Here is a 26,349-nt window from a genome sequence, read left to right as displayed (position 1 = left end):
CAGATGACCATCAGGTATACTACTGCGGGCAAGAATCCCTCAGAAGAAATGGAGTAGCCTTCATAGTCAAAAAAAGAGTAGGAAAAGCAATACTGGGATACAATCCTCAAAATGACAGAATGATCTCAGTTTGAATCCAAGGCAAACCATTCAATATGACAGTAGTCCAAGTCTATGTCCCAACCACCAGTGCTGAAGAGGATGAAATTGACCAGTTCTATGAAGCCCTACAGCACCTTGTAGAACTAACACCAAAAAATGATGTCCTTATCATCATGGGGGATTGGAATGCTAAAGTAGGAAGCCAAAAGATAAGCGGAATAACAGGCAAGTTTGGCCTTGGAGTACAAAATGAAGCAGGGCACAGGCTGATAGAATTTTGTCAAGAGAATACGATGGTCATAGCAAACACTCTTTTCCAACAACCCAAGAGACGGCGCTACACATGGACATCACCAGACGGTCAACACAGAAATCAGATTGACTATATGCTCTGCAGCCAAAGATGGAGGAGCTCTATACAGTCAGTAAAAACAAGACCAGGAGCTGACTGTGGCTCAGACCATGAGCTTCTCCTTGCAAAGTTTAGGCTTAAACTGAAGAAAGTAGGAAAAAGCACTAGGCCAGTCAGGTATGAATTAAATCATATCCCTGTTGAATATACAGTAGAGGTGACAAATAGATTTAAGGAATTAAATCTGACAGACAGAGTGCCTGAAGAACTATGGACAGAGGTTCGCAACACTGTAGAACAGGTAGCAACCAAAACCATCCCAAAGAAAAAGAAATGCAAGAAAGCAAAATGGCTGTCTGAGGAAGCTTTGCAAATAGCTGAGGAAAGAAGGGAAGTGAAAGGCAAGGGAGAAAAAGAAAGATACACCCAACTGAATGCAGAATTCCAGGGAATAGCTAGAAGAGATAAAAATGCCTTCTTAAATGAAGAGTGCAAACAAGTAGAAGAAAACAATAGAATAGGGAGGACCAGAGATCTTTTCAAGAAATTGGAGAGATGAAGGGAACGTTTAATGCAAAAATGGGCATGATAAAGGACTAAAATGGCAGGGACCTAACAGAGGCAGAAGAGGTTAAGAAAAGGTGGCAAAATTACACAGAAGAACTATACAAGAATGAGCTTAATGTCCCTGATAATCACAATGAGGTGGTCACTGAACTCGAGCCAGACATCCTAGAATGTGAAGTGAAGTGGGCCTTAGAAAAGCTGAGCAACAACAAAGCTAGTGGAGGTGACAGTATTGCAGCTGAGCTATTCAAAATCTTAAAAGACGATGCAGTAAAAGTGCTACACTCAATTTGCCAGCAAATTTGGAAAACTGAACAGTGGCCACAGGATTGGAAAAGATCAGTTTACATTCCAATTCCAAAGAAAGGCAGTGCCAAAGAATGTTCAAACTATCGCACCATTGCACTCATTTCTCATACTAGTAAAGTTATGCTTAAAATCCTACAAGCTAGACTTCAGCAGTATGTGGATCGAGAACTACCAGAAGAACAGGCAGGATTTCAAAGAGGCAGAGGAACTAGAGATCAAATTGACAACATATGCTGGATCATGGAGAAAGCTAGGGAGTTCCAGAAAAACATCTACTTCTGCTTCATTGACTATGCTAAAACCTTTGATTGTGTGGATGATAACAAACTGTGGCAAGTTCTTAAAGAGATGGGCGTACCAGACCATCTTATTTGTCTCTTGAGAAACCTATATGTGGGCCAAGAAGCAACAGTGAGAACTGGACATGAAACCACTGATTGGTTCAAAATTGGGAAAGGAGTCCAGCAAGGCTGTATACTGTCACCTTGCCTATTTAATTTATATGCAGAGCACATCATGAGAAAGGCAGGGTTAGAGGAATCAAAAGTTGGAATTAAAGATTGCCGGAAGAAATATCAACAACCTAAGATATGCAGATGATACCACTCTAATGGCAGAAAGTGAAGAAGAACTAAAGAGCCTCTTGTTGCGGGTGAAGGAGAGTGCAAAACTTGGGTTGAAACTTAATATTAAGAAAACCAAGATCATGGCATCCGGCCCTCTCAATTCCTGGCAAATAGATGGGGAAGAAATGGAGGTAGTGACAGATTTTATTTTCCTGGGCTCCAAGATCACTGCAGACGGGGACTGTAGCCAAGAAATTAAAAGACGCTTGTTCCTGGGGAAGAAAGCCATGGCAAATCTAGATAGCACACTAAAAAGCAGAGACATCACCCATCAACAAAAGTGCGTATAGTCAAGGCTATGGTCTTCCCAGTTGCAATGTATGGCAGTGAAAGTTGGACCATAAGAAAGGCTGAGCACCAAAGAATTGAGGTCTTTGAACTATGGTGCTGGAGAAGACTCCTGCGAGTCCCTTGGACTGCAAGGCGATCAAACCGGTCAGTCCTAGAGGAGATCAACCCTGACTGCTCTTTAGAAGGCCAGATCCTGAAGCTAAAACTCAAATACTTTGGCCACCTAATGAGAAGGAAGGACTCACTGGAGAAGAGCCTAATGCTGGGAAAGATTGAGGGCAAGAGAAGAAGGGGACGACAGAGAATGAGGGGCTGGATGGAGTGACTGAAGCAGTAGGCGTGAGCTTAAATGGACTCCGGAAGATAGTAGAGGACAGGAAGGCCTGGAGGAACGTTGTCCATGGGGTCACGATGGGCCAGACACGACTTCGCAGCTAACAACAACAATAGTGAGTAGGTCCTTTTTTCCATCCTAAGTAATTAATGACATTTAAAGCAGAGTCGTTGATTCAACGCCATTTCATCAATATGATCTATTCAATAATTTATTTATTTATTTAATTTTATTTATATACCACCCTTCTCCCGAAGGACTCAGGGCGGTGAACAGGGCGGATATATAAAAAATACAAAAATACAAAAGTTAAAAGAAAATTAAACATAATCTCGGCAAGCTAAGTGTCATTCTAATTTAGTCTATTTATCTCTATTAGTCCTTGCCCCTTAATTGGTTAATTTGTTCATACGCCCCGCTGCGGACGTGTATTCACTGGTTCCCCGGATGTAAAATTCAGTAGCCAATGAACACAAAGGGCTAATATAGCCCAGTAGGGAAGAAGGCAGACCAAAGAAAAACAATTCTTCTTTCCAATAGCAGTAGGGGATACTGATAGGTTCTCGCACATGAGCAAAGTCCTCCAATCGGTGTCTTCGGTGCTAGTAACGAATGCTTCCGGCCCCTGTTGGTCGGAGAGGAGCAAGAGGAAGCGATGTTCTTCCTACTGCCATGGCTCGGCGGGTTCTTGAGGCGGCAGCTACCTCCGGTGGGAAGACGAATCGGCCACAACGGCGTCACCGAAGCCTAAGAGACCCGCGCCGGCCCTCTTGAGACTCCCGTCTTAGAGGTGAACGTCGGAAACGCTGAAGCTGGCGAGCCGGAGCCCCGAGTTAGGAGCCCCTCCTGCGTTGCGGAGCTCTGCTCCCCAGAGCCTTGCCCCGGCTCAGCAGAAGAGGATGAAAAAACGCAAGGAGCTGAACGCGCTCATAGGCCTTGGCGGTGGAAACGGCGACCGGGGAAGCGGAAGCGGCGGAGGCGGCCGGCGCAAAAAGAAGCATCCCAGGAAAGGCTCCGCCTCGGGTCATCGATTGCTCCGCACTGAGTCGGCCGAGAGTAGCACCAGCAGCTCCTCTGACCCGGATTACGGGGACAGATTCGGGCTGCCGGATGCCCGCGCCCGCTTTTCTAAGTGAGATCCGGATAATCCAGGAGAAGGGAGGAAGCAGGGTTGGTTGGATGCAGGGTGTGGGAACCGAGGGTGGTCTGTGTGGTCGGGAGGTTTAGGAATAGAAAGGGAGGTGGCGCTTTATGGGGAGGGAAGAGACACCGAACGGCTTTCAGGGTATAACGGACTCGGGAATTTGGAAGAAGCCGAGTTAACACACTGTTGAGAAAGAAGGTTGGACTCGGAATGAGTGTAAGTCGGAAAATATAGTGGTTGGAATAGCGGTAGCCTTCAGTGTGCTGCTCTGATAGCTGCTTGGGATTGGTAGTATTTAATAATGGTAACACATTTGGAGAACATCAATTTGCTGAGCACAGCTGGAACTGAAAACGATTGCTGCTTTGCGGGGGTGTGACTACAGTTCCAGCAACACACTTTGTAGAATTAGCTTTCCCTGACATAGTAACTTTGGGTGTGTTACTTGTATAACTTGTCTTGGTGTTCTTGCCCTAGGCTTAATGATGCAGGTATGAGGAAGAATGATACTGTCATTCTTTCTGCTTGAGTATTATCAGTTTGCAGAGATTGTACTCTTGGCTTGATTCCTTAATATGATTTTATTGCAGTAAGACATAAACATATCGAAGCATAATCTGGTTTTATTAGCGTTCGTTGTACATTGGTTATCTATAAATGTGCCTGTGGGATAAGGTGCTTTTTTTTCTTGTACTTTTGCTTAATGTGTTTAACTTTGTAATTCTATCTTAGGCTTGATGTAGAATAACACTACTTGTTCTGCTCTGAGTTCTATGCAAATTTTATATGCTTCAGTCTTATCACCCTTTTTTTAAGCTAAAGTGACCCAAATATTGTAGCCTTTTCTTATGTAGATATTTAATCTCCTTGATTATTTTGGTTGCCCTATTATGCTTTTGCTTTTTTTTCCAGCTCTGTTACATTTTTCAAGTACAGTTACTAAGATTAGTGTTTGGAAATACTAAATATTTCAGATGCAGACGTGCCGTATATTTATACAAGGACAATACAATATTGGCAGTTTCATTTTTATTCCTAATTTTTCATAGCACAGAATTTGCCTTTTTTCATATTTGGTATTGTACAAGTATATAGAGTTAAAAAGCCCCATTGCTTGCAACATTGAATTTAGCAAGGTATCAATTTAGTGTAATATTTAGCTCTGTTAGCAAATAATGATTTGAAACATTTTTAATGTAGGGGTGACTACCTGCGATGCTGCAAACTCTGCTACCCGTTATGTGCTTTTGTCATCTTGGCTGCTTGTGTGGTGGCATGTGTTGGATTGGTATGGATGCAAGTTGCTCTTAAAGAAGATCTGGATGGATTAAAGGAAAGATTTAGAACCAGTAAGTTCGAATCTCAAATATTTCCCATTTCTATAATGTACATGGAAGAAATTAGCATATAGCTTGCCTTTGGCTAGCATGCATTATGGGGCAAAATCATATATTCCCATTTTCTTAAGAATATTTTACTAAAAGCAAAAACAAATACCCTCATATTTTTTAAAAAAATTGATGGAAGATAGTATGTTTAAACAAACTTTCCTCTTTATTGAACAGAATGTTGTATAAAGCAAATAAAGAATGAATGGATGTTTATTTCAGAGAGCAGGAATATTTTATATTTTCAAAATTGTGAACAGCTCTGTTTATTTCAGAAATAGCTGCATCTGCCATGGTTATAACCTTAGACAACCTCTGCACCAGGGAGAGCTGAATTGCTGTCCTTTCCTACATTCTAATTTTGATACGGACTGTGCAGATTTTATATTTCAGTACAGGTAGTCCTCGACTTATGATCATAATTGAGCCCAAAATTTCTGCTGTTAAGTGAGACATTTGTTAAGTGAATTTTGCCCCACTTTACGATCTTTCTTACCTCAGTTGTTAAGTGAATCACTGCAGTTGATAAGTTAATAACCCGGCTGTTAAGTAAATCTGGCTTCTCCATTGACTTTGCTTGTCAGAAGGTCGTGAAAGGTGATCATGGGACACAGCAACGGTCATAAGTATGAACCAGTTGCCATGCCTCTGAATTTTGATCACATGATCGTGGAGATGCTGGAAAGGTACTAACTGTGAAAAATGGTCATAAGTCATTTTTTCAGTGCCGTTGAAACTTTGGGCCACTAGATGAATTCTTGAAAGTTGAGGGCTACCTGCATTTTTTTCCCTTCTTCACCCTCCACCTCTTTGTTTAAGTAAGGAAATATCTTTGAAACGATGACCTAAGAGGCATGGGTTTCTTGTGGTTTACTATTTTATAAAGAATCGGTACAATAAATGCACTGGGAAGTGTACTTGAGACCTGGAAGAAAATGTATGTTGTTTATGTGAATTATACTCTGTTTTTCTACTCTAAGACAAAACAGAATCCCTCCAGAATCTTAAATCTTAAGTATCAAATTAATGTCATAATTAACTAGAAATAATTCTTTACATGTTTCTAAGTACAAGACAGTGGAGGCCAAATGCAATTCCCATAATTTGGGAGCATTGTAGGAGGACATGCTCTTCTCTTTACTATGGTAATGGTAATGGGCTTCTGGGACTGGGAATATCTCCAGAAGACCTTATGCATATTCATAATGAGAGTCATAGCCTCTTAGATATTCAGAACTAGAGCATAAAAGAAATTGCTTACATATTGTCAGATTCATTAAGTATTTAATTTTCTATTTTAGTGGAGTCTAATCAAAAAACTTCATTTCAAGAAATTCCCAGAATGACTGAAGACCTCCTTAACAAAGAAAAGGAATTGGAAAAAATTAAGAATGGAGATTTGGGGATAAACAAAATATGGATAAACATCACTGAAATAAGCAAACAGGTACAAGTGAGAAAGCATTTGTTTCAAATAAAGTTGTACCAAAAATAGGGTTAAATAGCACACTCTTAATCACTCAATTTAGTCAGTTAATGTTACATAAAGCTCCAGCTTTATGGAACCAGCTGCCGGTCGAGCTCCGGACGGCACCGGACCTTCGCTCCTTCCGACGCGGTCTGAAGACCCACTTATTCGAACAAGCTGGCCTGGCCTGATGGGGGGATTTTAGGGTTTTTAATGGGTTTTTATACTGTATTGTTTTACTGGGTGATTATTTAATTCTCTTTTTAATTTTTGTATTTGCTATTTATATGTGCCCTGTTCACCGCCCTGAGTCCCTCGGGAGAAGGGCGGTATATAAATTTAATAAATAATAATAATAATACTAATATTGAACATTTTCTATATTGCGCAATAGAATGTCCAACCTTTCCTTTGTTTACCAATAAAGAGCCTTGGTGGAGCAGTGGGCTAATGCCTCAAGTAACACCAGCTGCCTGCAATTATTGCAGGTTCGTGTCCCACCAGGCTCAAGGTTGACTCAGCCTTCCATCCTTCCGAGGTAGGTAAAATGAGGACCCAGATTGTTGGGGGCAATAAGCTGACTTTGTAATAATGCCGCTTGGGGGTGGGGGGCGAAAGCCCTAATAAGCAGGCATATACATAGAATGAAGGCTATTGCTAAGCACATTTGATTTGTGCTTAGATTGTAAGCCGCCCTGAGTCTGGGATTATATATAAAATAAAGGGGAATATTTGTAGTTCAGGTTTGTTCCTTTGAGTTAGTCTTCAGTCCTAGTAACTCAACATTAACATATTCATAACATTGTCTTAGCACGAACCTTTACAACACAAAGGAGAAAAATCCATCCTGTAAAGTTATTCTTTCATTTGTGATTACAGATATCTTTATTGATGTTGGCAGTAAATCATCTCAAAACAAATATTAAATCTGCTTCTGATTTGATTAATCTTCCTGTCACAGTCGAAGAGCTCCAGAAAGTATGTATTATATTTAATACTTTAATATTAATCAACATTTAGCATATTTGTTCTATAGATAACTTGACAAGTATAGAGCTTTTCATTATATCTTTCCTTCCTAATAGGAACTATATTTTAATTGTGTTTTTATCCCTCTTTATTTGAAAATGTATGAAGAAAATGTAAAAACACATTTGTAAAACTATTGAAATCCTGCTTTCCAGTTAATGTGACTAGACCATGAAAAATGGTATATTTCACCAATGATACAAATGACTTGTAAGAATATAGGTGGCAATTAGTAGTGGTGATTTCAGCGTCTCTGCAGTATTGAGGCCTACTAGTAAAACTGGGCATAACTAATGTATTCAGAATTGTTCTTCTTATATTCTTACAGCCAATATTATGTTGGCTTACCTGGAAGTAAGTTCCTTTTTTATATATAAGCTAAGTGCAGTACTACTGACAAGTTGTATTTCCAGCACTTTTTATATTTTTCCTATAAGCCAGAAAGTAATGTTCATCATACTTTGTGATCTTTTTATGAGTAAAATTGCTACAAAGGTTTATATCCTACAGTATGCTTTCCTGGGGAGAGTGTACTTCTAATTAGTTTTGAAGGTAATGGTACAAATTCTAAATTAATCTGCCGAGTGTTTGCATATTTTTCCAGTAGAATTGATAATACTAGAGGTTTGTGTTTCTAAATACTTTTACAAATATTTGTTTGCATGTTTTTGTCCAAATATGAAAACAGTTTATCATAGGATGTATCTTTTCTTGCATATCCAAGCCTGATGATGCAGCTGGAATCTTTGTGTGTATGTGGCAATATAAATGATGTTGTTACACTACCACATATACTTTATGTATGCTTTGATGTGGAAGTGACTTATTTTATCCACAGACCTGGTTCCATATTCTTCAAATGTGATATAAGTTACCAGTTAAATATAGCCAAGAAAATAAATTGTTATTCATACTGCAATAAATGAGATTTGTTAATGTACATTCTTTATGTTTAGTGTAACCAATTAAAATTATTCTTCATTGGAGTAAGCACATTTGAATTTCAGTTAATCGATCAATGAATATCTGTTGCCAAAAGATTTACTCTTGGTTTTTATCCTAGAGTGTTGCTACTATAGGTAGCACAGTAACTAGTGTTCATCATGATGTTGAGGCCATGCAAGCAGCAGTTGAAGAGCAAAAGAAGACTCTAGAAACTCTCCAAAAAGAAATAGTAAGGATGCATAGACATTTCACAAGAGTACATTCAGTAGCACATCCTATAAGAATTTCAGATTTGGTATGCAATTTAAAAATAAAAGTGGCTGAAGCTTTTTTTTTACTATTATTTAAACCTCCCTATGATTTTATTAATAAAATTGATATTTATAGTTTACTATTTTAAGTGGAATACATTTCATGTTCTTTTACGTTTGTTAAACTGTATCAGGTCTTAAAACCAATTAAAATTTGTAAATTCTATATAATCAGATTTGTAGACATTGATTGTTTATGCAGATGGAAACATGTTAATCTTAGCATCACATTTTAGGCAATTAGTTTAGGCAGACACTTCATTTTTCTAGCTATATCTCTTGCTTCCTATTCTTCCTGCACAAAAACATTACATACAAATTTAATGTAAAGCAAATCTCAGTATTTTATAGCTGCTCTCAAAAGGCTTACCACTGCAGAATGTAAAGAACTTGATGTGTAGAAGTGTTATGTTTGATGGGTTATGAATATTCAAATAATAACTGGTTTAAACACATATCTTAATATATTTCAGAATGAACACACAGAAGATGTTAGACAAAAGCATTTACCTTCCTTTTCCTCCTCTTCTGTCCCCCAGATAAATGAAAAGAATGTGAGGAACAGTTGTAAACAGGTGCTTCTTTTTTGCTTTTCAAAGCTTTGGAAATCACTGTTTCAAAATTGTTATGTAAAAATAAAACCAGGATAGCTTTGCATTGTTATATTCCTTAATATTGCTTTTGCGGCACAAATGCTGATATTTATAGTGCCTCTAGAGCAAAAGTAGTCAGGAAGCTATTGCTCCTGCTTCAAATGCATCTAGTATAATCGTTGAGAGTAGTTGCAATATGATAATGATTTAGTTTCCATAAAACTATTATTCAGTGTTGAAAGACTCCAAGTATCTGACAGTTACTGAATTAGTCCTCCTAACTTCCTATTAGCCACCTAGCATAAGTTGAGTTATAATTGAAATACCAAGAAAAAAAATGTACATAAAACTACAACGGCATTCTAATAGTTTCATGATTGTGCAGAATCCACAATAGCCACTGAAACTGGCCTGCGTTAGAGAAGAAGTGCATGAGGTAACCTCTAATTCTGCTTCTTTCTTTAACTTAATGATTGAGCACATTTCCATTGCTAAGTGTGACCGTCAAGTGAGTTTTGCCCCATTTTACAACTTTCCTTGCCACAGCTGTTAAGTGAATCGCTGTGGTTGTTGTGTTAGTAACACGGTTAGTAAGTGAATCTGGCTTCCCCGTTGACTTTGTTTCTCAGGTTGCAAAAGGTGGTCACATGACCCCAGGACACTGCAACTGTCATATATATATGCCAGTTGTTAAGGGGTTGCTGCAAGGTCATAAGTGTGAAGAACAGGCACAAGTCACTTTTTCCAGTGCCTTTGTAACTTTGAACCATTATTAAACAGGTGATTGTAACTCAAGGGCTAATTGTATATTGCTCTGATACACAGTTTTATTCTGTTGAACTTGAAAAGGCTACATAGAATAGTTAACAGTGTACTAGAGTCATGAAGATTATGTTCTGCTTATTTTCAATAATTTTGTGGCACTGCTTTTGTAGTCGAAGTAATAAAATTGTTTTTCTGTTAAACAGGATAACCAATATCTACATATCTCTATAGAAGAGATAAATTCTACCCTAATGTTACATCAGAAATTGAATGATTTAAAATTTTTCAATCTGGATTCAACAGTCAGCAACCTAAGTTACAAAGTTACTTCCTTAGAAAATCACATGTTCGTTGTGAATAAACTGGAAAATAGAAAGAACCTTACCTTTGGTATGGTAAGTGTCTTAACAGTTTTAAGAATTAAAACACTTGCAATATGTTACTCATACAGGATAGTAAGCCACAAGTAAACACATGCATTTTCTGTCTCTTGTAGGTGAGTAACCTAACTACCTCGGTAAATATGGAAAGTGAATCAAGAAATGAAACTACTGCTGAAAAAGTAGAAAATATAGAGGTAAGTTTTGGAGAACCATAGTGAAGGTGATTTTTTTTAAGAGCCCCCTTGAATTGTCTTCCTGACTTGGAGGGTAAAAGCAGCAAGGTAACCAACTCAAGTGAAGTGACAGAACAGTTGAGCTTCCTATCCCATATATATAATTTTTCTCCATCCACATTTTGTAAAAACAAAAATCCTGTGTGAGTTGAAATGTTGAAAAGATTATATTGATTCAGTCTCAGAAAAATAATAAAAAATATAACAAAATTAAGGATAAACTGTATTGCAATAAATTTACAGTGCTGTGTGCATACAGAATTTACACACACACTTTTTGTTTCTTTATAAATCTACCAACAGAGAAGAAATTCCATTACTGCATTAAAAATCACATTGGAAGCAACTGAAATGATATCTTAGCTTTTACAGTGGTTGATATTAAATCTGTAACTGGTCCAAAGCTGACAAAACACAGTATGTAGCTTTGTTTATTTACCCATGTTGAGTTCTGTTTAATTGAAAAGTGTAAAGGACTATTGAGAACACGTTCCTGTGTCTTCTCTGTTGGGGAAAACAAAGCATTTTTTCCAAACATTTCAAAACTTTAATTACATGGTCTGCAATTTACTGATGTGAGTTTGGCTGTTGTTATTTAATGCTGGAAGTCTATAACATACTTTTTTTTTTAAATACACTTTAAAATATAATAAAATATTAATATATGGAACATTAAAACATTTCAATTTTCATCTTAGTTCAAAACCTTAGATGTAATATCTTGATTTTTTTTTAAAAAAAACCCCATGCTTTTAAAGGACATACATTCACAAGGCAAAATATTCTCAAATTTTCCCCCTCAAAAAATCAATTTTCTGTTCCTAAGGATAATTCTCATGCTATAAAACTACTCAGGTTATTTTATGTTGCAACTAATGACTAATTAAGGTAATTAATGAAACCAAGTTTTAGTCACAATTGTTTTAAAGAATATGAGAAATTATACAGTAACATTACAGCAAAAGTTTAAACCAGAACTTTAGTTTTAAGATTTGAGGACAGAATGCTAATTTTGTCAATAAAACAGTCTTTACTGTGTATTTATGTCAACCATAGATTGATAAATTCAGTGTACTATCATGTAAGACAAGTACAATAGGGAATCATTTTAATTTAGGTCATTCAACTTCTAGATATTGTAATATTGTCATCTTACTTGATATGACAATACCTGATATTAGTTACTCTTCATAGGAATTAAGAGAAAATTCCTGCTGGGTTTTGACTGAGTTCCCTAGATAGTTCTGAAACCATCAAAATCATAGTGTTTGCAGTTACAGTATTCTCATAGGAAAAACAGTACATAAATGTACTTGTTAGAAACATATAAACTACACAGTGTATTTTGTATTAAGTGCAATCAAAGTAAAACAAACGGCTTCTTTAGTTTTTTTTTAATTGGTAATCTACAGAAAACAGAAAATGGAGAATCTCAGGTATCCAAACTAAGGGAAAAGCTGCAGTTGATTAATGCTCTGTCAAGCAAATCAGATAGTGAACAATCTGAAGCACTTAAAGGTAAACATCTCATATACATGTCATTTTGCATATTGTATTAGAATATCAAACTAATTTCATTTAATCATACTTTAATTACTAATTTACTTTAATTGTTATCTGTTTCCAAATGCATACCTGAAGGCATGGAGATCTATTTACTGGCTAGCGTTTGAATTCAAGCTTCTGAATTAAATCTTTTAGTTGTTGTATTTCATAGAATTAAAACATCATTTTCAGAATTTATATGTTAGTCAGTTTCCACTTGGACTCACCATGAAAGACCATCTGGAAACTTTAGCTGGAGTAGAATGCAACTGACCAGTGCTGCTTGGTATAATCTCATAACACAATTCCGCATGATCTGTATGGATGGCCACTTGGTTTACAGGTGTTTGTTTTCACTTTTACAATCCTACATGGTTTGGGGTTGGATTTCTTAGAGAGTATCTACTCCAGAGGGAGTCGAGGTCACCTAAGGTAGACCTGCTGAGGATCGCCATTTATCATGAGATACAATAGGATTGAACTTACAGTGGATATAGAAAGTCTACATACCCGTTAGAATGCCAGGCTTTTGAGATGTAAAAAAATCACACCAAGATTAATCACTTCAGGTTTTTTTCTACCCTTAATCTAACATTTAAACTGTGCAATTCAATTGAAAAACAAACTGAAATTGATGATCTGATTAAAAAAAATAAGTAATAGTTCTGGTCTTCAAATCTCAGGAAGGCAGTCAGTCTGTATGTTTATTATTTATTTTAGTATGAGTAGAAATAGAATATATTTGAAATCTGTTAAGATTGCTTGTGACTGCTTTATACCATCTAAAGTCCCCCTCCCCCACCTTTGTGCATAATATTTACTGTTATCAAATAAGAAAAAAAATATAACTACTGTAAAATTACTTGACAGTAGAAAATTCACAGATCATCACATCAGAGCCCACAAAACTTCCAAGAATTTCTTCAAGATCACTTGGCAATAATTTTGAGGGAAGTCGACACCCAAGAAGCTTGTCCTTACCTGGAATATCCAACATAGAAGGTAAAGTTGAGTTTTTTGACATGAAAACATCCCATGTTTTGTGTGCAAAGGATTCTGGAAATTAATAAATTTGGATCTTCATAAATTAAAGTTGGCAGTGGGGTACCACAAGGTTCCATCTTAGGCCCAGTATTCTTCAATATCTTCATAAATGTCTTAAGACGGGGAAATTCAAGGGGAACTCATCAAATTCGCAGATGACACCAAACTGTCAGGAGTAGCCAACACCCCACAGAAGACAAACTCAAGATCCAAAAAGATCTTGACAAACTTGAACAATAGGCCCTATCCAACAAAATGAGTTTCAGTGTGGAGAAAAGCAGAGTCTTACACACTTAGGCAGGAAAAACCAAAGGAACAAATATAGATTGGGCGAGACCTGACTTGGAGGCAGTAACTCTGAGAGGGACCCTGGAGTCCTGGTGGACGATCACTTAACTATGAGCCAGCAGTGTGCAGCAGCAACTAAAAAAGCTAATACAATCCTAGGTTGTATAAACAGAGGCATAGAATCAAGATCACGTGAAGTACTAGTACCACTTTATAAAGCCCTGGTAAGATCATCCCTTGAATACTGCAGCCAAGTTTGGTCACCATATCACAAAAAAGATGTTGAGAGTCTGGAAAAAATTCAGAGAAGTGCAACTAAGATGATCAAAGGTCTGGAGACCAAAACATACGAAGAACGGCTGTGGAACTTGGGTTTGGCCAGTCTAAAGGAAAGAAGAAATAGGGGAGACATGATAGCAGTATTCCAGTATCTGAGGGGCTGCCACAAAGAAGAGGGGGTCATGTTATTCACCAGAGCACTAGAGGGAAGGACAAGAAACAATGGTTGGAAACTGATCAAAGAGAGAAACAACCTGGAATTAAAGAGAAACTTCCTGACAGTGAGGACAATCAACCAGTGGAACAAATCATGGGCGCTCCATTACTGGAAGTTTTTAAAAAGAGACTGGACAGTCATCTGTCTGAAATGGTATAGGTTCTGCTTGAGCAGGGGGTTGGACTAGAAGACCTCCAAGGTCCCTTCCAGCTCTATTCCTATTCTATTCCTATTCCTATTCCTATTCTATTCTATTCTATTCTATTCTATTCTATTCTATTCTATTCTATTCTATTCTATTCTATTCTATTCTATTCTATTCTATTCTATTCTATTCTTTCAGATGGGACAAATGGCTGCTAGTTTCAGGTAGGATAAGGAGGGTTGGGATTATGGAGAAGTAATTAATCTCATCATCAGTGCAGCTCTTTGAAGTTACTGTTAGTCATAATAGATTTGAAAAATGATGTTCATTTAGATCATGTTAGCAAAAGTAAGTCTCTGCTTTTTCAGGATCCCCATGTCCTAATTATCTCTTCATTTTCTTAAATATTTTGATTTGGGTTATTGCCATAGGTTATCCAATTGAAAATATTAAAGTAACAAAAGAAATATTCTGAACATGGCTAAAGTGTATAAAAATAATATAAAATGGGTTATTATACTACAGTCTACTCTGAATACTTGAAGCAGATAATCAGCTATATTAAGTCAGTTGACATACATTAATATTTAGCAATTATCTCTTTCCAAATGTTTAGTGCTGTTCTTACTAGTTTAATGCATATGTATGGCATATCATTATTGTTTCGGGTCAGCTCAGATATAATGATTTTCCATACTTTAGTAAACTAAAAATGAGGTTACATTCTGATTTCATAGCATTTTTTTCCATAACAAAACAATGTTGACTTTTTTGTGGCTTTTAATCAACCATGATAGTTGTAGTTTTACACATATAGTGAAAGTAACCTTTGTTTACTAAGTGTACATTAAACTGCATTTTCTGAATTGCAGATGAATGAGAAACTCTAGTTAAATAATCCGTGATAGAAATATCAGTGCTGACAATAAGGAGATTTGAGTTTTAGGGATATGATGATGCTATTATTGGCATAATAAACTTATTTCTTAAGATAATCAGATTGCAACTGACTTATGAAGGTGTTTGGGGTGATTGAATTCATGAGAGAGTATGAATTATATTTTATATTTTTTTTTTGTCCTTGCAGATCTTCAAAATTTATTTAGGACTTCTAGCCAAGGCACTAATGACAAGCTAACATATGAGGACCTGGAAAATCTGGTTGGATCAACAGTGCATGACCGACAGAGTTTTCAGGAGTTTGATGAAGACGGAGATGGAAGATATTCCATATCAGAACTGAAAGTAGCATTGGGTCTATAGTATCTTTTCTTATAAACACAGTATTGAAGGACTACAGTAGCTATGTTTTTTTAAAAAACCCAACTGAATAAGCAAAAGCTGCTTCTAGCACTTTTCCCAGTGATCTGCTAGTCTTTGAAGTTAATTTAGTGTATCAATTGACACCTTTTAAATTTTCTGTTCTTTGGAAAATAGTGAAAAGCATTTATATTTTTATCTGTTGTAACATAAGATATGTTGATCCCTGAAAGCTTTTCCAACTTTTGAGGCTCTGATCTAGGGGTAAATAGCTATGCCTAAGTGTGTTTATGCAAATGGCCTATTAATAGCAAATACATCATTGCGTTGGTTTTGATTCCCACAGAACTAGGAACATTTTATTGTCCTGGATCATAGCCCCAGGATTGCATTACATTGAATTGAATGGTTGTAATGAAAATAATAATTGCACCTTATGACTACACAAAGAATTTTATCTCAGACTTTATTTCCCGTGTTAGGGAAGCTCATCTTCAAGTTAAAATGTATGTATATATTGACAAACATGATTTTATATTTCAAATTTGCCTTAAATTAGCTGCACTTTAGAATAAAATATAAAACTCTGATTTGCAGGATGGGATTCTTCCGTTTGTAAATATTTAAACTAGAATAACTTATACATATTTGGGTCTAATTTGCATTGAAAATAATCAATTTTCCAGGTTGTATTAAGTAAAAATCGGCAACAGAAAACATTTCTTCTTCCTAGGAATTATACTTGTATGACACTCCTTTCGTATATTTGTTTATGAATCACTGGAAAGTTTTGTGCTACTTAAGGACTCTAAAGAAGACTTCAGTTCTTGAAATTGAGATAAAAAGACATTCTAAGAAACAGGTTGTAATAATAATAATTTATTCTGATTTTAAATTGATCACAGATTCATTGTTATTTTCAGTTATAATAATTTTATGAAGAAGGATTCCTGATGGAAACATTGCACTATTTACTTCAGCTTTCCCTATTGTAATGGTGGTACTTTATTCAATTAATTTTCCCCAGTTTAACAGAGGATTAAAAGTGGTGTTAATAGCATAGTTAATATTATCAGTAATTCTGATGCTTTCAGAGAAGAATGAGATGATAAAGACCAAATTATATATTACATTAAGTACATTTTTACCTTTTCACTCTGTAGTTTGCTGATTTATTTTAAAATTAATTCCAACGTGAGGTTCAAATGGATTAAGATTGTGGCCATGGACCAGCTATTTTCTCCACACTATAATTAAATCCGCTTTCTTAAATTGCAGTTTGAGAGAGTTCCACTAGAGTACAGCATCTCTGGCCTATCAAGATTAGTAAGTTTTTGCCTTATTAAAAACAGATGTGTTTGTGAATGTGGTCACTTTTGGTGATGTGGCTTGAGCTATAAGCTTGGAAATTCTAAGCGTTTTAGGCTGCTTTTTTTGGTTATTAAAAACATCAGGTGTTGTCAGGCAAACATGGTAGGGTTTTATTTAGTAAATAATCTCAGATAATCATTATTCTCTGTACAAACCAAACACAGCAAGGTTTTCTAACGTGCCATTTTTATTGTAAATATTTTAAAATGATACGTTGAATAGAGTGCTGTCATAGTTGTTGGCTTTCTTTACAGCTTTTAGTTTAGCAAATTTAAGTTCTCAGGAATCTTCATTGCCCATCACAAAATTCAGGCTTCTTGGGAAAATAATGGCAGTGGTTTCGTATGGAGCACTGATATACTAGAACAGACATGTCAAACTTGCTACATCAAGTGACGTCGCGCAACGTATCAGGACAGTTTTGCCATTGCTGGCAATGGGGTGGGCGCGGCTTCCGGATGACGCGTCCGGCCCGTGGGCTGGCAGTTTTACACCCCTGTACTACAGGGAGTGCAGAATTATTAGGCAAGTTGTATTTTTGAGGATTAATTTTATTATTGAACAACAACCATGTTCTCAATGAACCCAAAAAACTCATTAATATCAAAGCTGAATATTTTTGGAAGTAGTTTTTAGTTTGTTTTTAGTTATAGCTATTTTAGGGGGATATCTGTGTGTGCAGGTGACTATTACTGTGCATAATTATTAGGCAACTTAACAAAAAACAAATATATACCCATTTCAATTATTTATTTTTACCAGTGAAACCAATATAACATCTCAACATTCACAAATATACATTTCTGACATTCAAAAACATAACAAAAACAAATCAGTGACCAATATAGCCACCTTTCTTTGCAAGGACACTCAAAAGCCTGCCATCCATGGATTCTGTCAGTGTTTTGATCTGTTCACCATCAACATTGCGTGCAGCAGCAACCACAGCCTCCCAGACACTGTTCAGAGAGGTGTACTGTTTTCCCTCCTTGTAAATCTCACATTTGATGATGGACCACAGGTCCTCAATGGGGTTCAGATCAGGTGAACAAGGAGGCCATGTCATTAGATTTCCTTCTTTTATACCCTTTCTTGCCAGCCACGCTGTGGAGTACTTGGACGCGTGTGATGGAGCATTGTCCTGCATGAAAATCATGTTTTTCTTGAAGGATGCAGACTTCTTCCTGTACCACTGCTTGAAGAAGGTGTCTTCCAGAAACTGGCAGTAGGACTGGGAGTTGAGCTTGACTCCATCCTCAACCCGAAAAGGCCCTACAAGCTCATCTTTGATGATACCAGCCCAAACCAGTACTCCACCTCCACCTTGCTGGCGTCTGAGTCGGACTGGAGCTCTCTGCCCTTTACCAATCCAGCCACGGGCCCATCCATCTGGCCCATCAAGACTCACTCTCATTTCATCAGTCCATAAAACCTTAGAAAAATCAGTCTTGAGATATTTCTTGGCCCAGTCTTGACGTTTCAGCTTGTGTGTCTTGTTCAGTGGTGGTCGTCTTTCAGCCTTTCTTACCTTGGCCATGTCTCTGAGTATTGCACACCTTGTGCTTTTGGGCACTCCAGTGATGTTGCAGCTCTGAAATATGGCCAAACTGGTGGCAAGTGGCATCTTGGCAGCTGCACGCTTGACTTTTCTCAGTTCATGGGCAGTTATTTTGCGCCTTGGTTTCTCCACACGCTTCTTGCGACCCTGTTGACTATTTTGAATGAAACGCTTGATTGTTCGATGATCACGCTTCAGAAGCTTTGCAATTTTAAGAGTGCTGCATCCCTCTGCAAGATATCTCACTATTTTTGACTTTTCTGAGCCTGTCAAGTCCTTCTTTTGACCCATTTTGCCAAAGGAAAGGAAGTTGCCTAATAATTATGCACACCTGATACAGGGTGTTGATGTCATTAGACCACACCCCTTCTCATTACAGAGATGCACATCACCTAATATGCTTAATTGGTAGTAGGCTTTCGAGCCTATACAGCTTGGAGTAAGACAACATGCATAAAGAGGATGATGTGGTCAAAATACTCATTTGCCTAATAATTCTGCACTCCCTGTAGAATATGATGTACACAGACTCCTTCCAAAAATTTAATGAACAGTTTTTGGAAAACCAGATTCCCTTATCTAGATTATCTAGAATGCAAATTGTTTCCTTAAGTTTGTGATCTATACCCATTAAAGTTCAAAGTTCATATCACAAGGTAACTAAAAACCAGTATTCTTTCGGATAAAATTAGTTTTATATGCTTTGTGTATAAAAACCATTGACCAAATAAAGCAATAACGATTAAATATAGCAGTATTTGTATGTGTGTATGTAATATGATTGTATAGCAAAATATTGAAGGTATTTTTAAAAGTGGCTTGTTATGATCCATATAAAAAGAATGACTTTTAATCTCAGTATTAAGCTAATTATGAGCACTTTTAGGGATTGTTTTCAGATACATTTTTGTTGTAACAGAAATCTCACTCCAAAATTTCTGATCTAATTTAGAAGCTAAAGTCATAGTCTTCAATATCTCAATACTGTATTGTAAGAAACATTTAGTATTTGAAAACTATCCTAAATTAAAGGAATGCTTTCATTAGACAAAAATTACCTAAGATTAATTCATACTGTGTGTTATACAGCAGGAACGAAGGTATAAGGAATGACTTGAGCTGATTGATTAGGATCCTTAGCACACCAGCATTTCCCTATTCCTCACATGTGTATGTCACCACTGAGAAAGAAGGCATTTATATTAGGCAAATTTAGGGACATGAAGTGACGAAATGTCTAAACTCTGAAGTGATATATTTTCCCCATTTGCAAGCTTTTCAGAAAGCTAACTCTTCATGTAAAGTCTTGAAGTAATTCTATCTTGTTTTTGAATATAATTAGAGCCTTCAAAATACATTGCTTGTCTTATGAAGTGTTTCTTCTAATTTGCAATATTGTGCGTTTAGAAGTAAATGTATGTATTTTATCAGGAAAGCAAAATAAATATGGCAGAGTATAATAAATTGGCTCAAATAGTGCATTCTTTGAAATTATTTCAGGGTTAATTAAGAATGTGCACAATAGCTATACAGCAGAATTGATTTGAAGTTAAATGTGAGCATTCTTCCCAGAGCTGAGCCTGCCTCTTTTGGAAGGTTATTTAAGCAAGAGTAATGGGAATTAGCTAAACCACTGGTCAAAATCCTAACATTTTCCCCATTTTAGCTTCATCCTCTTTAAGGTATAATACTCTTCTGAACTGATGCCACAAGTCATATATCATGTCTGACTATCAGCCATGCTGAGTAGGATAGATAGAAGCTGTAACATATTTTAGAAAAACACAAGATTCGAAAACGTTCATGTGGATATTAAGCGACAGGTTTTTCCCCCGTGTTCATAGGTACCCATGAAATGGACTTATCTCTTTACTATGGTAGTAACAGAAGGCTTCAAATGAATGTTGGATTTATAGCAATGCTTCCAATGGATATATTATATAAAAATAGGTTATTCAGGTATTTCACAATAATAAAATTCCCTGATAAAATTAGGGGCATTCAGAATAGATAGAATAGGGACAGGGTAACGTAATAGTGGAATGTATTGTCTCTTTTGTGATTGCACAAGAAAATATAGTGGCACTTAAAAAGTAAAAATTACTTGATTGCAGAATTCTTTGTTCAAATAATCACATGAATTAATAAAATTAAAATTTACAGAAAAGGGTAGTTTATTTGTATGGAGAAAATTCTTAAGGGTTTTGAAAGATCTAAAGCCTGTTTCCCTTGTATGGGAGCGTTGGCTGTACTTAAAAGTGGTACCGTTCTTTATGCAATTAAAAATGACTCCAAAATGAACATTTATGTCCTTTTGAATATGAATTAACTAATCAGATCTTACAAAATGTTAAAACAGTTTTCTGCTATGAATCATAGTGTTCATCTATGGAACTTGTTCTTTAGGATTTGTACTGGAATCCACTGCACTGAAGGTACACTGGTTTTACATTGTATAAAAGTACTTGATTTGCATTTTCCTACTTAAACTAAGTGAAATGTTTTATAAAATTGGGCCTCACAAATGTGCAAAAAGCTCTTATGGAGTGAATTAAAGCTGGATTTAGGTGTGGCATTTTGCACCTATTATGCATTGTGAATGTCAAATCTAAATAAAATAAGTTTGCTTTGGGTGTGATGGTTATTTTATTTCAAGATGCATTTCATCTAGAAAAATATATTACAGGAAAAACTGAAGCATTCAGCTTTTTCTTACTGTTGTTGAAAATGCAGTTCACTTGAAAAAATCCTACTGAGTCCATGGGAATAGCATAATACACGATAAAGTGATTTGCAAAAACAGTTGATGTTCCCAGATTACCTCTTAACATTAGAAAACGTAAGTTGCTCCAAAATATTCACTGAGATTGGCCATAATTTGTACTATATTTTACTTTCAGTTTTAAAACTGCACTATGAGCACTATTTGTTAGCCATAGCTAATTTCACTAATGAAACGGGACTAAATGTCTGCTGGTTTTAATTATAAAGACTTCCATACCATTTGTTTTTTTGATATATATGGATATTGCTCATATATATTAAAATGTAATCTATTACTAAGGTTAAAAATAGAAATATGGCTAATATTTAGCTCTTTGGGCAACTGGGATTTAGAAATCTTGGAAGAAACACATAGTTCGGTTTCATGATGCATGAAAGGATTGTGAACACAATGTAATTTCTAAAGTGATTTCTTTCTACACTAGTTGTCAAAGGCAGATTGTCTTCCCAGTATTAAAATAGTGCTTGAATGAAAACAAATAGTTTGAAACCGATCTTTAATTGAGTTCAAACTGAAACCAGTTAAGCATATTCCCATCCGTGACATTGGCTGCTAAGCAGAAATCCTGCTACCCATACTGTATGGATCATTTTTCAAGATGGTTGGTTTTAGAGGTGAGCTGAATGGTGAACTTTCTGTTGGAATGGTAGAGCAAGGGTAAGAAGCTGAGTGCGCAAGCAGCGGTGGCAAGTGCGAGAGTGCACAAGCACATGCAACTTCTTGAAATACCGGTTTGTATGGAACTGAATCTGGAAGTGGAGGGGTAGAACTGTCATCGGTCTCCACAATATTCTCACTGGGTAAGAAAGTGTTTTGTGGCTCTGGGATGTTATCAGGATTGCAGATGGCTGCATTTGTTCTAGGCTGGGCTTCTTCATCAGCCCTGTGAGCCAAGGCCTGTTGAAAATAAGACTCTGCTTTCAACTGTTTCATCCAGACTCTTGCACGGCGCTTCTGAAGGATTTGTTTTCGCCATTGAAGGAGCAGCATACAGGTGAACACCAAGATGTAGCAAAAAGCTAGGCTTCCAAAATACACTGGCAGCAAACCTGTAATTAGGTCATAAAGTGAACTTCAGAAGAGAATTTTGGTTATATGTCACTTGAGTGCTACTATTATTGCATGAGTAGGAAGTTGTGAAACTTTCAAACTGTCAAAAAAAATCCCCAAAACACAAATAGAATTCTGCTTCGGTTAAAGGATTCACTCACATTTTAAGTTGGAAAGTGTTAGCATGTTAAAACAAGTTCCCTCTCTGTCTCTTCTATAAACATTTTCATCAAGGGAAGAATTTGATAGGGAGGTTGGATTGCTTGGAATTAAAGGATTCAAACTTTGTGATTTGGAAGAATAGCTTAAAGCTATTCTTATACAGTACTTAAAGATTTTTTTTAAAGCAGGTAATTCTACATCCCAAATCTTCCAGTTCAGATGGTAAGAACTTTATAATATTTAATAAGCTGCCTTCTGATCTAAAGAATCTAAAAACAATTTATAATACATTATTTTAAAAATAAATTATTCTACCGATTTGAGAACTGAAGATTTAAAATAGTAGAATTCTACCAAAATAATTAAAAGTCTATAGCCAGCAAAGGTTTAATACCCCAAGAAAAAAGAAAAAAAAGAAATTTGGAGCTGGATTGTTCTATATTTCCTTTTCAAATTATCAGCAAGGCCATCTACAAAAGTATTTGTATAGATACACTGTCCCTTAAGTGTTGAGGATTTTACAAAAAAAAATCCCCTGAATGGCCCAGAAATAAAGCAAGGTCAGAGGACTCGTACAAGAAAGTGCTCACGGTGCACCCTCGGAAACAATTTGGTTGCCCTATTTTATACTAACTGTATATCCAAACAACACATCAGGGCAGCATCATGTAATGTGCATTGTGCTTATCTGAACAAAAGGTAATCATGGGTTATTGCTGTGTTGTCTTTATATTGGAAAGTGATAGGCAAAATCACTACTGCAACGCTCTCTACATGGGGCTGCCCTTGAAGACCACTCGGAGGCTCCAACTGGTACAGAATGCAGCCGTGAGAGTTGTGTTGGGAGTCTCCCGATACTCCCATGTTACACCTCTGCTCCGTGAGCTGCATTGGCTACCAGTTGTCTTCCGGGTGAGATTCAAGGTATTGGTAATGGTGTTCAAGGCCCTACATGGCATGGGTCCGGAGTACCTTAGGGAGCACCTGCTGCTGGCATCAACTTCCCTCCGCCCTGTGCGCTCCCACAGAGAGGGCCTCCTCAGGGTGCCACCAATCAGAGAATGTCGTTTGGTGGCCCCCAGGAGGAGGTCCTTCTCTGTGGGCGCCCCAGATTTATGGAATCAGTTGCCGGTTGAGCTCTAGATGGCGGCCAACCTTCGCTCCTTCCGACGCGATCTGAAGACGCATTTATTTGAACAAGCCGGCTTGGCCTGATGGGGGATGGGTTTGGGTTTTTATTGTTATTTTAATATATGTATTTAATGATTTTAGCTTGGGCATATGTTTAATTCTTTTTTAACTTTTATATTTTTGTATTTTTACATGTTTGCCCTGTTCACCGCCCTGAGTCCTTTGGGAAAGGGCGGTATACAAGTAAAATTATTAAATTAAATTATTAAAAATAGCCACCTGGTTCTCCAAAGGGAGCAGCTTCTAAAGTTATCTAAAAACTGTCCTTTCCCCACAGCCAGTCCAAAATCAACTTATCTTTTGACCAATGGCTCTGATTTCATGTATTTTTAGTAAAAATATATGTGGTTTATTTGATTTCGGCTGAGTATGTTCTGCAGACCCAATCATTGTAATTATAGTTGTAGTTTGTAAGCTGTATTTTAATCTATTTGAACTACTGAGCTTTAGTTAAGAGACCAGAGTTAAAACAAATCAGGCATAGCATTGTATGTGCACTTTGTTTCAACGGCTTGCTACTGGGGTCATTCACCTATTTTTCCAGTAATAAAAAATAAACTTGCCAATAGTTCAGAAAAGATACTGGCCTACTTACCACTAGGAATAATCATCATTTACTGTAAGTTTGGATTTTATCATGCCTTTATTCTAAAAAGATGAAGCTGCTCTCTTTTCAGGAGGAGAAAACAAATGAGTAGTTGAAATTAATTCTAATGGAAAGGAATAGAAGAAAAAGTCACATTCCAAAGCGTATGACGAGACAATGGTCACCAGGAGACCATACTGAGGGCCCAAGAACATATATTCTACTCACACCCAGTTGAAATCTCTACTCTCCTAGAACATAGGTGAAAGGACTTTTAAGTCAACAAAACAATACTATATAGGAAAGGAGAGACTTTCTAGAAACCTTTGCCTTCCTTTTCAAGATAAGGAAATGCTTGATTGCCCACACTTCTCTTATGCAATCAAAAAGGCTACAGGCTGACTTTTCTCTGTATGTGTTATTTTTTCTGTGAGAAAGAACTGTTTGTGATGCCTTTCTCCAGATTGTGGTCTATAGAAACATTAACCCCTTTAAATGGAAATTCTGGTAGTTGACTATAAGACCTCCCAAACAGGCCAGATAATTATTTTAGGTCAGGGATCCATAACCTTTTGTTGCTGAGAGCACATCTGGAATTTAGAGAACAGGTTTAAGGTACCTCTGCAAAAAAAAACCTGCTCAAGAGGATGTATCGTTCAGGAGAAGCTACCTATTGGGACATAAATGTCTATGGCAAGGGTCTTCAAACTTGGCCCTTTTATGACTTGTGGACTTCAACTCCCAGAATTGCTCAGCCAGCATGCCTGGCTGAGGAATTCTGGGAGTTGAAGTTCACAAGTCATAAAAGGGCCATGTTTGAAGACCCCTGGTCTATGGAGATTCTCAGTCATCCAGGTCATAGCTGTCTCAAAGATGCTTTTTCCCCTCAAAAGGCAACCGGACTGTTTGTTTTTTTAATGAAGAAGATGTTTGCTTCTCATCCAAGAACTTCATCAGTTGTGACTGGATAAATGTATCTATCCTTCTATCCCCCCAACCAGCCAGTCACAACTGATGAAGCTACTTGAACGAGAAGCGAAACATCATCTTCTTCCTCAAAAAACAGTCGTTGCCTTTTGAAAAAAAAAAAGTACCGTTGAGACATTGGGACATAACTATTTACAAAATGCCTGCTACCTGAATCCCCCTCATAGGATACCTATCTTTATTCTTTTTGTGAGTAAATGGGCATATTTCTGAACAAAGCACTTTTATATCTCTAAAAAATGTTATGAGAGTAAATGGGTATATTTTTGAACAAAGCATTTCATATCTATAAAAAAGGTTATGAGACCCACGTGGTCCTCGGGCACATTTTGAAAAGAAGATGCTGGAAACCAGGAGTTTATTTTGCAGCACATGAGCTTCACCTGTTAAAAGAATTGTTGAATGTATTTTTTTTCATGGAAGAGCAGAGAGTTTCTAGATGATGCGTTAAGGACCCTATATTTAGATAGTAAATTAGAAAAACAATGTGTAAGTTAATATTACAGTACAATCCTTCTCCTCTATCCGCCTGATAGAAATTCATAACCTTCTAGGAGTTCACTTCAGTTGAGAAGAAGACAGACGGGACATAAGAAATAGCAGTAGTCTGCAAAAATCAGACAATCTGTTATAATTATTTCTCCTTGATAATGTGTTATTCCCCAATAGGTGGAAGTGAAGCAATTATATGTGGCCTGAAAGATGTCCTCTGGAGGTGCTCTTACACTTCTTGCATTTGTCAAGTGCTTGTTATATGGGCAGGCATGAACATATCCACATAGGTGTACACACATATACACATAGTAACAGAATATAATTGCTGTGCTATTTATTATATTTATACAAGTACTTGAGTTAGAGCAATCAGTAGTCAAAAATCTCTGCATGTTGTCCATCAAAGCAACTGCTATGGAAGATATGCATTCAGCAACACAGCAAATATGTTGGTGAGAGCAACTCCTCAAGGAAGCCGATTAAGAAGGGTAGCAACTGATGGTACATTTATCTTGTTGTAACACAGAACTAGAGATTTCAATTAAC

General features: G+C 36.8%; 2 protein-coding genes across 4 annotated transcripts; one reads left to right on the top strand and one right to left on the bottom strand.

Moving 5' to 3' along the window:
• The first annotated feature begins 3,213 nt into the window (after positions 1 to 3,213).
• Positions 3,214 to 16,208, top strand: EFCAB14 (EF-hand calcium binding domain 14). 3 transcript variants are annotated; one of them, XM_083359589.1, is made up of 11 exons: positions 3,214 to 3,713; positions 4,926 to 5,074; positions 6,415 to 6,560; positions 7,461 to 7,559; positions 8,674 to 8,784; positions 9,406 to 9,441; positions 10,428 to 10,619; positions 10,721 to 10,801; positions 12,253 to 12,358; positions 13,256 to 13,387; positions 15,446 to 16,208. In XM_083359589.1, the coding sequence occupies exons 1-11, from the start codon at positions 3,481 to 3,483 to the stop codon at positions 15,619 to 15,621; spliced, it is 1,461 nt and encodes a 486-aa protein (XP_083215715.1). In that variant the 5' UTR covers positions 3,214 to 3,480; the 3' UTR covers positions 15,622 to 16,208. The 3 variants fall into 3 exon arrangements, with proteins under 3 accessions (XP_083215715.1, XP_083215714.1, XP_083215713.1); XM_083359588.1 differs by having other exon boundaries at positions 9,340 to 9,441; positions 13,259 to 13,387; XM_083359587.1 differs by having other exon boundaries at positions 9,340 to 9,441.
• Positions 16,209 to 21,821: 5,613 nt separating this feature from the next.
• On the bottom strand, positions 21,822 to 24,346 carry TEX38 (testis expressed 38; the record flags this gene model as incomplete). Its single annotated transcript, XM_083360226.1, has 2 exons — positions 21,822 to 22,381; positions 24,331 to 24,346. The coding sequence occupies 2 exons, from the start codon at positions 24,344 to 24,346 to the stop codon at positions 21,885 to 21,887; spliced, it is 513 nt and encodes a 170-aa protein (XP_083216352.1). The 3' UTR covers positions 21,822 to 21,884.
• Positions 24,347 to 26,349: the final 2,003 nt, after the last annotated feature.

Source organism: Vipera ursinii (assembly GCF_947247035.1).
Source record: "Vipera ursinii genome assembly, chromosome: 3".
NCBI classification, from domain to species: Eukaryota; Metazoa; Chordata; class Lepidosauria; order Squamata; family Viperidae; genus Vipera; species Vipera ursinii.
Note: the sequence above shows the minus strand (reverse complement) of the source record. Positions and strands in the feature narration are given on the sequence as shown.